Below are 13,146 nucleotides of genomic sequence, written 5' to 3'. Positions count from 1 at the left end.
TGTGCCGGCAACATTCACAGGAAGCCCACAGCATGTGCAGAGCAGCAAGGGCCTTCACCAAGTCTGGCTCAAGGCCTGGTCTTCACTCCCATCAGCCCTCCAAGCTGTGACGTACCAGAGCCGACCCCACAGAAAAACATGCAGGGGCAGTCTTTTGTCCTACCCGATGTGACTCAGCACTGCTGGCTGGCTGAGCCACAGCCAGGGGTTGGTGAGATGGGCCTCCAGGGTTCTGGAGAATCACACCAAACACCTTCTCAACAAAAGGAACAAGAGAATCATGATGGCAATGTTCTGTGGTTTGAAAGTCACAAAACGACTTAACCCAAAGGTTTAGAGCCTTGCACTGCGAAGTCCATAAAAGCTCCTGAAGGTTGAAATAAATGGCATCTGCTGAAGTGTTTCACTGCCGCCTCAATCAGAGTGCCCTCCTGGAGGGGGTGCTGTTGCCCAGAATGCCAGGTTATCTTTAGGCACCCCTGCTACCTGACTCATCCCCATAAGGCTGGAGGGGCCTAGAGCTGAGCTGCAGGCACCAGTCAAAGGGCATTCAGCTTGCTCCCTGAAAGGTTCAGTGACTAAAGCCTGCTCGGCACCACCCCCACGGCAGTCCCACCTGGTGCCCATGTGGGTGGCACCTGGGCCTCTGAGGAAAAGTCCTCCTCACAGGGCGGGGGTGGGGGGGGGGCTGCACCAGGCTGTGGCAGGAACATGTGGTTCTCGGGGAACCCCATGCACGACTGTCCTGGGTCCTGTCGATGATAGAGAGGAGATGTGCTCCAGTGCGTGCACACAGTTAAAATGCAACATAAGCAGTGCCCCTGGACCCTTCTCCCTGGTATCCTGGTAAAGTCCTGTTGGGTTTGAGTTTCTGTAGTGTGTCCTACTGTTCATTTCTATTCTGGTTTAAATCAGCCTCCCTATATATACTACATACATCTTCAGTCTTTACCATAATTGTTAACTCCTGTGTGTACTATTCATTCTACGCATGTGCAACGATGAATAAGTAAAGTAAAAAACACTATGTGTGAGAGAGAAGATGCAATTCCACCTCCCCCTGCAAATATGCCCACCCTGGCCTCAGGAGCACCTGCAACCCCCACACCCCCACTCCCTGCCAGATGATAAGGCACACCAGGTCAGAGACTGTATCTCACTTACAGGCCTGGCCAAAAGTAGATAAGCAACAAATGCCAAAACATGATTAACACAGGGCCTGGTGCTGATGGTGAACACCCTGCAAGGCTCCCATGGCTGCCTTGTTTTCCTCTAAGAGAAGACAGCCAGGTTTGTAGCAGCTCTGGTGGCATTTCCCAGAATGAGAGAGGTGCGAGGACACTCAGGTCTGGGGGACCAGGGCTGTGTGCAGGTCAAAGCAGCACAGTGATTCAGCAATCACCAACAGGGAGAGGCAAATGGGTGTGCAGACAGACAGGCAGCCAAGAGCACAAGGAGTACTATCAGGAAGCACTACAGCGGGGGGCACACAGCCCACCACAAGGAAGCCCTGCAGGGGAGGGGGGGGGAGCACATAGACCACCACAGGGGAGCCCTGCAGGGGAGAACAACAAAGGGGGGGGGGGCAAGGGGAGCACCACAGTGGGGTACGAGGGACAGCACAGGGAGCCCTGCAGGGGAGCACAAAGAACATAGAGGGCATGAGGAGCACTGTGGGGCTGCATGGGGAGCACTCCCCATTTCCAATCCACTGCTGTGTCTCATGTGCCTCCATGAACAAAGGTCCAAAGTTAAAACCTCACTTCCCAATATCACACTGTAGATACAAAGGATAAATAAAATGCAGACTTTGGTCTTAGAAGCATGGTTTCTCCAAAATTTCCCCTTAGAAAAAAACAGCATGGCTTTTTAAAAAGATACATACCGGGGCCCAAACCCTAATTTTGCCACATCTGGAAAAATTCATCTCAATCAAGCTGTTCCCCGTCATCTGCAAACTGGAATCAATCACAGTAAGGGGACAAAACAGAATCAAACCCTAATACGAATATGCACATGCTCACAAGTGCAGATGTGCGAGGGCTTTGACTGACCTTCAGAGCAGACAATATGCTTACTCTACCTGAACCTTACCATCTATTTTCTAAACTTTCTAAATTGAAACACAGTATCTTCTGAGCTTCCATATGCAGACGCTAGAATTAGAAACAGCTTCTGCGTGACTTGTAAAACTCAGCGAAGTCCTCCCCCAGTTACCCTGACAGACCTCTGACTCCAGATATGGGACAGGCCCAAAGAAGGAAATTTGCCCCAAGGTGAGATAACAAAGGGCTGTGGGGTGAAAGCAGCTGGAAGGCAAGTGGTAAGGCAGCTCAGAAAAGGGAAGGCCAGACACCGAGCGGTCACAAAAAGAGGTCCTCAGTATTGGAAAGAACTTGTTGGAAATGGAGTAGGAAAGGAAAGGATGGATGGGCCTCCTTACTCTGCTCGCTTGATAAATAAAATGTTCTCGAAGATGGGATGGAAGGAGAGCCATGAACCCCTCCAGAACCTCTCCACAGAGCCCTCTGACAAACACAAGAGATGTCGTCTCAATGGACAGCAAAGGATGAAGGGAAACAGAATCCTGCAGGATGAGGGGACCACACACTTCTGAAAGGCCTCCCTGAAGACTCCTGCCACTGGAAGTGCCTAGAAAAGACAAACTGCTGCATGCTGGACTCACTGCCGTCGGGCATGGCACCAGCCACCCTGCTCCCCGGCCCCAGAGTCCTGGCGGCCAAGCAACAGCACGTGAGTTATCACCTCTGCCCACAACAGGTGCTTCCTCGGGAGGGCCAGGGACTTCTGTCCCACCTGACACTTGGGCCAGAGCCGCTGCCTGGGAGGCAATCGTTCAAACTGTTTCTCAGAAGGCTTTTACCAGTTTGCTCTGCAAACAAAGCAGCATCTCAGGGGTGAGGAGAGTTAGGGCAGGGGCTAAAAAAGCTCCAGGAGTGTCCCTGAGGGCAGCTGGACTAAGGGGTCCCCATGCAGGTGCTCTTGGAATGCAAACAGCAGGCAGAAAGGGAGCGCGGATGTGAGGCAGTTTTGCCTGGCAGTAACACTACGATCACTACTTCCAGAACAAGGTACAGGGCACTTGAGCTCAGCCCAAAAGCAAACAGCCTCTGTAACCCCAATCCTTAGCTTGACCAGCATTTATCATGGGCTGCCTAGGCACCGGGCATCCTTCTGGCAGCTGGGGACACAGCCATGAATGGAACCGGCTCCTGATTTCAAAGAGCTTACACTCGAGGTGGAATTGGGGCCTGGAAAAATAATACTTCAGTCTGTTCAGTGAAAACAACAGGTACGGACAGGTAGAGGGGTGGCTGGGTGTCATCTCACGTAAAATGGTCCAGCGCTCCCCCAGTGAGAGGATGGCTGAAAAAGAAGATGCCCGGAAGGAATGTGCTCCTGGGACAGGTGGGAGCAAGGGACTGAGCTTGCAGAACAGCAGGGGCAAAGCTGGGGTACACGGCGAGGCCTGTGCATCACACTCTCAGATGAAAGCCCCTGAGCTGCTACTTTTCTTGAAAGGCTCTCCCGACAGGGAGAATGAGCGCTAGGAGGCCAGGGCAATAAACAGGGAGTGCAGGGCAGTGAGGACCAGGAACAATGGGAGGAGAGGTGGATGGGGCCCGATTCTGGATCTTCTTAGGGCAAGACCACCAGGCTGTAGCAGCAGAGCACTATGTGTCGACAGGGCTAGAAGAGCAGAGACGTGCGGCAGCCAGGAGGAGGAGGAATGAGAAGAGCAGGACAGAGGAGAGAGAGAGAGCACTAAGGATTCAGCAAAACCAAAGAGAAAACCAACTGAACTAATTCAGCAAACCCCTCTAGAGCAATTGAGGGCCACTCTTCCTCGAGGAGGTGACAGGGGGCAGTGGGGACACATGTGGAATGAGCTGCCTACCCTAACGCCCCAGGCACTGGTACTGCACCCTTGAACCACTGACCCTAGACCATTGAGCTCCAGAAGCCTCCCAGGTTGGGTGTGATCAGCAGAGGGCATGCTTCTGGACATCACTAAGGAAACCACTAAGACCACATTTCTCAGCAACCCTGCGGGGCATCGAGAATACACATGGCCCTGGTTATAGCCTGTGGGCCGGGACAACATCTGGAGAGATCTTTGCAGACAGGCCATGCAGGCAGACACACTCTGAGACTGCGCAGTGTGGACCAGGCTGCAGCCCACGCACTAGGCTATCTGTGTGCCTGGAGGTAACAACACCAGGGCTCCTTCATGCTTCTGGATTCGAGCCCCCACACTTCCCTCCTCCTTACTAAGAGCGGCAGGGGGTCCCCAAGGCAAAGGGGCAACCTTGGGAAAGTAATCCCCCGAGGCACGGCTCCTTGGTTGCTTGCCTGCAGATTGCCAGCTCCTTCTGCCACACCCTCACCCGCGACACCCCACCCCAAGGCCCGCACCTACCGTGAGTGGCTCGCCCTGCAGCGCCTGCAGGATGAAGTTGCTGACCACCCGGCCGTCATTCATGTGCATGCGTGGCCCAAAGGTGTTGAAGATCCTGGCCACCCGCACTTCAACGCCTTCCTAGAACAGGAGAAGAGGATGTGGGATGCATTTCGCTTTGTGTTTCCAGTGTCTGGCTTATAAAGCAAGTCTGAAAACATCCCAGCTTTTCGCTCCTGTGTGAAAGTGGCTTTCTGGTTGTGTCTCTATAATACATTGACTAACAAGTCTGAAGACTGCACAGAGTTATAACAAACTCCAATGTGTCCCCAGTTCCACTGCCATCAGGCCACTGGAATTGACCTTCTGGCAGAGAACCTCTGAGGTAGCAAATAGTACAAGGGGTAAAAATATTTACAGAATACTTTCTTCCCCAGTAAGTAAGTATATTCCCCAAATAGAGCCATGCTATGCCTACTCTTTTATAATCTTCTTCACATAGTATTTCACACAAGTTTATCGCTCAATAGTGATTTAAACGTCAATGAATGACAATGAATGATATGAAGGAAAACAAGCAAGTGCTTTATCCTGGAAAAGGCGGGACACACACGCATCCGTAAACAGGCACACTGCCCTACACCCCCAGTCTGTTCTGGAAGCAAACAGACTTGTTCTAGTGAAAAACCAAAGACAGCGCAGCGCCCCCTAGAGACTATTAGCTACAAGGCCTGGACAGACTAGTACCAACATTATTGAGAACAGCTATCCCTACATGGTGGGTTTACAGGTGTTCATTTTCTTGTTTTTTAAATCTTTCTGTTTGTTACAATAAGTGTGCATTACTTTTGTAACCGGGAAAGGTATATTTTCAAATACTTAATTAGGAAAGTGTGCTTACTACTTTTATTTATTTTTTAGATTTTTTATTTATCGGGATCCCTGGGTGGCGCAGCGGTTTGGCGCCTGCCTTTGGCCCAGGGCGCGATCCTGGAGACCCGGGATCGAATCCCACGTCGGGCTCCCTGCATGGAGCCTGCTTCTCCCTCTGCCTGTGTCGCTGCCCCCCCCCCCTCTCTGTGTGTGTTTATCAGGAATAAATAAAATCTTTAAAAAAAAAGATTATTTATCATGAGAGACACAGAGAAAGAGAGAGAGAGAAAGAGAGGGAGGGAGAGGGAGAGAGAGAGGGAGGCAGAGACACAGGCAGAGGGAGAAGCAGGCTCCATGCAGGGAGCCCGACATGGGACTCGATCCCGGGTCTCCAGCATCAGACCCTAGGCTGAAGGTGGTGCTAAACCGCTGAGCCACCCGGGCTGCCCACCACGTGTGATTTTTAAACCCCAAGAGCCTTCTCAAATCTATCTCATGCAACTATTAATTTCACAGGCTGCTTCTTCATGAATCAAAAGTTAAAAGTTTTGGGGGCACCTGGGTGGCTCAGCGGTTGAGCGTCTGCCTTCAGCCCAGGGTGTGATCCCAGAGTCCCGGGACTGAACTGAGTCCCACATTGGGCTCCCTGCATGGAGCCTGCTTCTCCCTCTGCCTGTGTCTCTGCCTCTCTCTCTGTGTCTCTCATGAATAAATAAATAAAATCTTTTTTAAAAAAGTTAAATGTTTTTATCACACCCTGAATTAGCGGACTTTCACAGCGTCTGTATCCCTCACCTGTTTTGCACATTAGACTTCAGACCATCTGCGGGCAGTTGTGTGCCGTCCACCTCCACTTAACCTCGCTCAGCCATACTATACCCGGAGGGGGCAGTGCTCACCTTACAGGGGCGCACTAAGGGAAGCCAATCCCCACACAACCCTTGGCACGGGCCTGGGAGCAAAAAGCACGGGTTGCTACTGTTGTCTCTACTTGTCCAGAAGGTTTTCTAATTCTACCACCTTAGGTCTGGCACAGGTTGGGATCCAAAGGACCCTCAACTAACGGGGCTGATTTAGCACCGATTTCTCCAGCAGTGTGATGAGTGGGAGGTAAGGAGGTACAGTGTCCCAGGGGCTCATGTGGCCTCTCTGTGCCAGAGCTCCCCGGGCTGGCCATCTCTGCCCATGTCTCTGGACCAGTTACTAGACAAACACGAGCAGTTTTTATGTGCACCGAGATTTGAAGCACATGAGAAGCATGGATCCATTCAGCACACAGCTCACTTCTAGAAACCAGAGGGCTATATTTTTGCTAGTTCCTCCCAGCAATGCATTATAGTGCCCACACCAGCTACTCAGAGTTTTAGGATTAAGGTACGAGCTATAATCCTAGGTCCAGAAATAAATCAACTCTTTTCTCCACTGAACTAACCAGAGACTATTTCCAAAATGGGGAGTAGAGAAGAAAGCAGCAGAGATGTTGATCTCAATAGAAAAGAACTCAAAAAGTATCAATTTGCATTTAATTAGTAAGATGAAGAAAGAATCAGAAGTGAATGAATGTGGAGTTATTCTAGAAAAAGGCTGGAAAAACCTCATCAAATTTACAAAAGTCAAACCCACACACCCAGCAGGGGGAAGCTCACTGGGCTATGCAAGGTTGCAACAAATCAAATGCTTTCATCCTCTGGACTTCTCTGTCCTTGAGAATAACCTTCCAGAACACAGCCTAATAGAAGCTGTGTTCTGCAGACAGGAACTGGCCAGCACCTACACAGGTCTGTTTGTTTTGATTTTCCATTTCAACTGTAACCTTTGGTGCTACAGGATAATACCTCTGACCAGGTAAACTTGCTGGGATAGCCACCATGCTTTTCTGGAAACTCCAGGTCTCAAACTCAAATGAAAGAAACATAAACCCAAGGGCTCATTCAACTTAAGACCTGCTCTCCTCTCACATGCTGGCATCTTCTGGAGTTTGTGTTCTGCTTCATCACGACACAATGACCACCTCCAACTCAGTCCATCAGCCCTCATCCCCTGGGATCCTGCCAAGACCCCAAGTGGGAGGGCGGACCTCAGCAGATACTGACACAGCTGTTTATGGTGCCAGTCCAGTTGAGTGTTCACACACACATGCTGGAGGAAAGTATAATTACTCTCCATCTCAGGCCTGTGTCTGATCCACAGCCTACTTCCCTGAATGCAAACCCAGAAGGTGCCCACCAGGCCATGATGCCTCTTCAGGAAGACTCTGCTCTGAAGGACCAATGAGCAAACACATGCACAAACTCTTAACTCACATTCAACGTTCCACCTGCCAGGGACAGGGTCCTGCCGACTACTGGTGCACCTGAGCTTCCACCATGGCACAAGGCAGGGTCTCTGCACATGCGTGCATGCACACACACAACAGTGATTCAGGCAAGGAACTGCCCAGTCACTAAGAATGGCTGGTTTCAGACAGCCCAGGTGGCTCAGCAGTTTAGCGCCGCCTTCGGCCCAGGGCGTGATCCTGGAGACCCGGGACTGAGTTCCATGTCGGGCTCCCTGCATGAGCCTGCTTCTCCCTCTGCCTGTGTCTGTGTCTCTGTCTCTGCGCCCCCTCTCTCTGTGTCTTTCACGAATAAATAAATAAAATCTTAAAAAACAAAACAAAAAAAGAATGGCTGGTTTCCTAGTGCCCATAGTTTTGTCCCAGGTGGGGACCAAGAGTCATTCAATTATAATTCCAACTGTCAGGAAGTTCTTATCAAACATCAGGACGACTCCTCCAAGTTTGAGTTATAACAATATAAAACCAGTAGAAACTTTAGAGAAGGCAATGCTCAGGGCACCACGCAAGTGAGCATATATAAACATAAGCAGGGAAAGAGCACGTGGCTTGCTCTGATAACTGGGCTTTGCAAATAGTGGTCAGGCTACAATAAACATGGGTGAGCTGCCATCAGAATGTCTCCTTCCCTACCTCTACTGCCCGGGAGGGGTGAGTGGCTTGGTAGGCAGGCCTGTCTGATCAACCAGCAGTAACCCCAGAGACAGAGTGAAGGAACAAACCACTCTTCCCTCCTCAAATATCTCCAGAGGACAGAAAGGTTGCCAGGATTAAATGGGCTCTCCCCCAAAAGCTCTTTTTTTTAAATGCACTCATTCCTTGGTGAGTACTATCTCAAGCCACTGAACACAGGATCACAGTCACCGTCTTCACTGATGGCAGGCGCCAGAGGATGGAACACAGAAGCCCTGCGTAGGGAGGAGCAGCTGCTGACCAAGAGCTTTCCCTCTGCCACCCTCTCCATGCTACAGGCAGCCTGCCCTGAAGGGGGACCTAGGGCAAGGATGGGAGAAATAGCAAAGTGCTTCCTGGTACCACGGTCCTGACTCTATGAAGCCTCCATGATTTTTCCCATGCTTCTGGGAGAAGTGCTTGCACATCACAAAAGCAACAGGGTCATGAGATGCTAAACAGTGAACCCTGTAATTCCCCTGTGGCCTCTCCTAAATGCATCCTAATGGGGTCTGCCCCTACCTGGCGGGAGGATGGAGGCCATTACAGAACACAGAGCAATCCTGCTGAGCATGACTCTCCCAGGTGCTAAGAAGCTGCAATTCACTGTTGATGGTGGCAAAGGGACAAGGCCATACAAGGTCAGGGGATAGCAGTGATGTGTCTGCCTGCCAATCTCCCTCAATAGCCCTGCTTTGGCCTTAACTATCAGTCCAGAGTGTTCTCTGTGCAGCAGGTTAGGCCAATGCTCACAGTGAGGCCAGGAGGGGGCAAATACTACTCTGTTTCTAGATGTGGGAAGGGCTTGATGAGCAAGTGGCAGAGCCAGGAGCCAAGGTTATGGTGGGCAAGTCCAGGCCCCAGGTCTTCACACCGAAGGGTGAACACTACCTTCAAACATCTGATTTGTTAGCTGCTTGTTGAATATCTATTTTTAAAAATATTTTCTTTATTTATCATGAGAGACACAGAGAGAGAGGCAGAGCCACAGGCAGAGTTGGAGAAGCAGGCTCCCTGCAGGGAGCCTGATGTGGAACTCAATCTCAGGACCCCGGAATCATAACCTGAGCCAAAGGCAGATGCTCACCCACTGAGCCACCCCGGTGCCCCGAGTATCAATTTATTATTATTACTTATTTTTAAAAATATTTTATTTATTTATTCCTGAGAAACACAGACAGGAGAGAGAGAGAGAGACAGGCAGAGACACAGGCAGAGGGAGAAGCAGGCTCCATGCAGGGAACCTGGTGTGGGACTCGATCCTGGGTCTCGAGGATCACACCCTGGGCCGATGGCGGCGCTAAACCGCTGAGCCACCTGGGCTGCCCTCAATTCTTTTTTAAACTAAAATATACATCTGAACCCTCTAATTTCTTAAAAGTTTCTGATGCCAGAGAATAAAACCCTCAAGGCTAGTGGACTTGGCCACTGGATGATTTCTGAGCTGCCTTTCTGCTCTGCCAATCTACAGATTTACAAATGGTGGCTTGTTTTGCAGACCCAGCCCCAGCTGGTGGGCCACGGACTCCAGAGAGTCGTACCTGTGCAGGGCCGTGAGCTACAATGCACACCAAGCACCAACCACAGCATGCAGACAAGTCCCCACATTTAAAGTCCCCACATTTACAAAAGCATTGCATCCAAGTGCACAAAGAAAATACACTTTAATTCGTCTCTGACAAGTTCAAAGGACAGGTTTCTCCCAGTATTTGAGCATTCCTATGAAACCCTACAGAAGCCAGGATGACGTAAAACAAAGAAGCAATTACCATGAATCTTTTAGCTTTCTCAGACCCCCCAAAATAACTTCTCTTAGGCTCTTCTGATACCCAAGGACACACCTTGCTAACATGAACAGAATAAATCAAGAGTAAGCTCACATGCTCCCACACAGGTCAGAGCCCAGGCATCCAGTGTGATGCTGAGTGGGGCTCCTGGGGAAGGGGCTCAGGGTGAGTACCACCTCTGGGATGCAAAACAAACTTTGAACACTATTTTCATTTTTCCCATGTTTTTGTAAAGGTCAAAATCCTCTTTGGGTTCCATCTCATTCCACCTCCTGGAAGGAGACTCACAGGACTTGCATCTTCTCTTTCCCCGAAGGACGTGTTTTGAAATGTGAATGTGGGACAGATTTTTCTGGGAAATCAAGTTCTATTTCCAATACATTAGGGCATTTCCATATGTGAAAATGAACTCATTATTCTGAGAATCCTTTGGAAAAGAGAAAAATCTTCCTTTAGATCTTTAGAAAAGTTCTTTAGGAACAGATCTTTAACATCTTTAGAAAAAGATTATTCATACCTCTATTTACTTTGACTATATTCTCAATCCTTATTCATTGGATTTACTCAGAGTAAGACACAGCCGCCTACCATATGCAGTCTTCACAATGAAGTGACAATATATACTTAAGAAGGGATGGGTCATGTAAAAAAATAAGAGTTTGGGCAGCACAGTTTAGTGCCACCTTCAGCCCAGGGCTTGATCCTGGAGTCCCGGGATCAAGTCCCACGTTGGGCTCCCTGCATAGGGCCTGCTTCTCCCTCTGCCTGTGTCTCTGCCCCTCTCTCTCTCTCTCTCTCTCTGTTTCTCTCATGAATAAATAAAATCTTTTTTAAAAAAAAGAGTTTAAGTTCTTAAAATTATGAATTAAAAATATGCCAAAGGATGATGGTTTCCCCTTCTTTCTGGTCATTCTTTTCTCATGTCTCCAGACAGCATAAATTGTATACCTAAAGTCTTGAATCTACCATGCCATCCTGAAAGTCTGAATATTTAGAACTATGAACGGACCATGTCACAACACAGCCCCTTACTGGCTAACCACACTGCTCTAAGGAGCAGCAGGCAATTCCAGAGCAAAGCTGCGTGGACTGCTGGCTCTGGTGTCCTCGCTGGGTGTGTGCTTCACCGGAGCACTGAGGCCCTTGGACTTGGAGCTGCCATCTTCTTTTGCTGAGCCAAGCTTCCTCACCTGCAATGCCCCCTGCAGGGCCATCAGCAGCCAGGCAGCCAGGTGTGGGTTCAAACTCCACTTACAGGCCAAGGAGCTAAACACAAGTTTTGCAGCCACTTTTCCATCTGTAAAATGGGCTACTCACCCCTACCTCAAAGGTGTTAGGAGAATGAAGTGTGATTAAACAAATCTGCCTTACAGGCTGAGCCCTAAGAGAGGCCAACTTACCCCAGGCACTCCTAGCCCACAAGGGCCACCCTCCGACTCCCCCAGACCAGGCCGTGCCCAGAGGGGCCACCCCCCGATGCCCCCAGACCAGGCCGTGCCCAGAGAGGCCACCCAACTTCCCCAGAGCAGGCCATGCCCAGGTGGGCCACCCCGGACTTCCCCAGACCAGGCCGCTCCCTGAGGGGCCTCTTCCGACTCTCCCAGACCAGGCCACACCCGGAGGGGCCACCTCTGACTCCCGGCAGACCAGCCCACGCCCTCAGGGGCCACTCCTGACTCTGACTCAGATATAATGTCCATTTGTCTGCTGTGCAGCCACCAGAACCAGATATGATCTTATCACCCACAGGGGCAGAGGCATAGTCACTTCCTGACCTAATGGCCATCCTGAAGGAGCAGGAGCAGTGCTACGGGAAGGTGGTTGCATCACACAGCTCACAGGTCCCAACTTGCAATGAGAGGCAGGTGCTATTTCAGGCAGCAGTGACCATAACACTCACCCAGGCAGACAAGAGTCCTTGGGCAAAAGTGTGCTAAATAATGTGATGAGCCTGGATGAATCTACTGACTACTGGGTGCTATTAGCCAAGACCCCAAGCTTCTCAAAAACACAGAGCTTTTCTTCCACAAGGTCTTCTCAAACCTAGTACCAAGAGAGAAAGTAATCCATACACTGTTCCCACACGTAGAACTTGGCTCTACCAAGTAGAGCCCTCAGTGTCCCAGGGAGAAGCACATTATTCACTTGACCACCAATGTGACTTTTCCATCCATGCAATAGTCATCTGTTAGGGGCTCCTGTGGGTGAAGCACATGCCGGACATTCCATAGTAGAGGTATCACTCAAATGAGTGACTGTCCTTCACAATGATGGCCCCTGCTATGCAGAGGTACCTTCTCATCAGGGCTCTTAGGGACACAGGTACAGACCAACTGTATACACAAAGGGCTTCTAATGGGAAGATGACTTTACAGTTTTCAGAGCAATGCTACCTATGCCACTAACCCCCCAAGACCTATGTGGGCAGAAATGTAAATGCTGACAGATCCAGATTTATCTAGATGTTATATTCCTGAGCTCATGAGCCTGATGACATGTACAGATGCAGCGCTAATCTGTGTTTGAAATGAATACCCTGGCTAGTGTCTGGATGTGTATCACAGTTCCTGGCATATAGTCAGTGCTCAATAAATGCTGGCTATATTATTACTACAATTATCATGAGGTCACATCTTGAGAAAATAGGTATCTCCTATAGACTCACCAGACTCATTTACTACATAACACAAGAATGAAAATACAAGAAAACAGTCCAGAAACTCAATAGTCTTTATACTTATTATGCAGTAAAATGTAACATGTACCCGTTAAGCACTCACGTTCGTTTTCTCAAGTACCAACATACCCATCCAGAGGTTGTTCTTTGTATCTGGGAGACCATCTTAAATTGTGGGGTGAAGGCACTCTGGATTCAAGAACAACAAAGATGTCTTTTCTAGAATTGATTTATGTTTCTTAAGATAAACGGATAATGTAAGCCAATTGCCCAAAGTAGTTCAGAAAGCAATTAGTTTTTCCTCTGGCTGAGAAAGAAGAGAATAAATAAATACCTCTATCAGCACAGTATTCTATGAGTCTTTAATGTTAGTATTTCATTA

General features: G+C 49.5%; 1 protein-coding gene across 3 annotated transcripts in view; it reads right to left on the bottom strand.

Moving 5' to 3' along the window:
• The window catches only part of UXS1 (UDP-glucuronate decarboxylase 1), a 93,467-nt gene that overhangs the window by 13,528 nt on the left and 66,793 nt on the right, over nucleotides 1-13,146 (bottom strand). For all 3 annotated transcript variants that reach the window (XM_025462909.3, XM_025462916.3, XM_049115386.1), the window contains one exon: nucleotides 4,442-4,561. In XM_025462909.3, coding sequence (XP_025318694.1) covers nucleotides 4,442-4,561 — 120 coding nt within the window. The remainder of the gene's footprint in view (nucleotides 1-4,441; nucleotides 4,562-13,146) is intronic.

The sequence above is a fragment of the Canis lupus genome, chromosome 10 (genome assembly GCF_003254725.2).
Source record: "Canis lupus dingo isolate Sandy chromosome 10, ASM325472v2, whole genome shotgun sequence".
Lineage (NCBI taxonomy): Eukaryota > Metazoa > Chordata > Mammalia > Carnivora > Canidae > Canis > Canis lupus.
The sequence above is the reverse complement of the archived record's forward strand: the minus strand, read 5'-3'. Positions and strand labels throughout refer to the sequence as shown.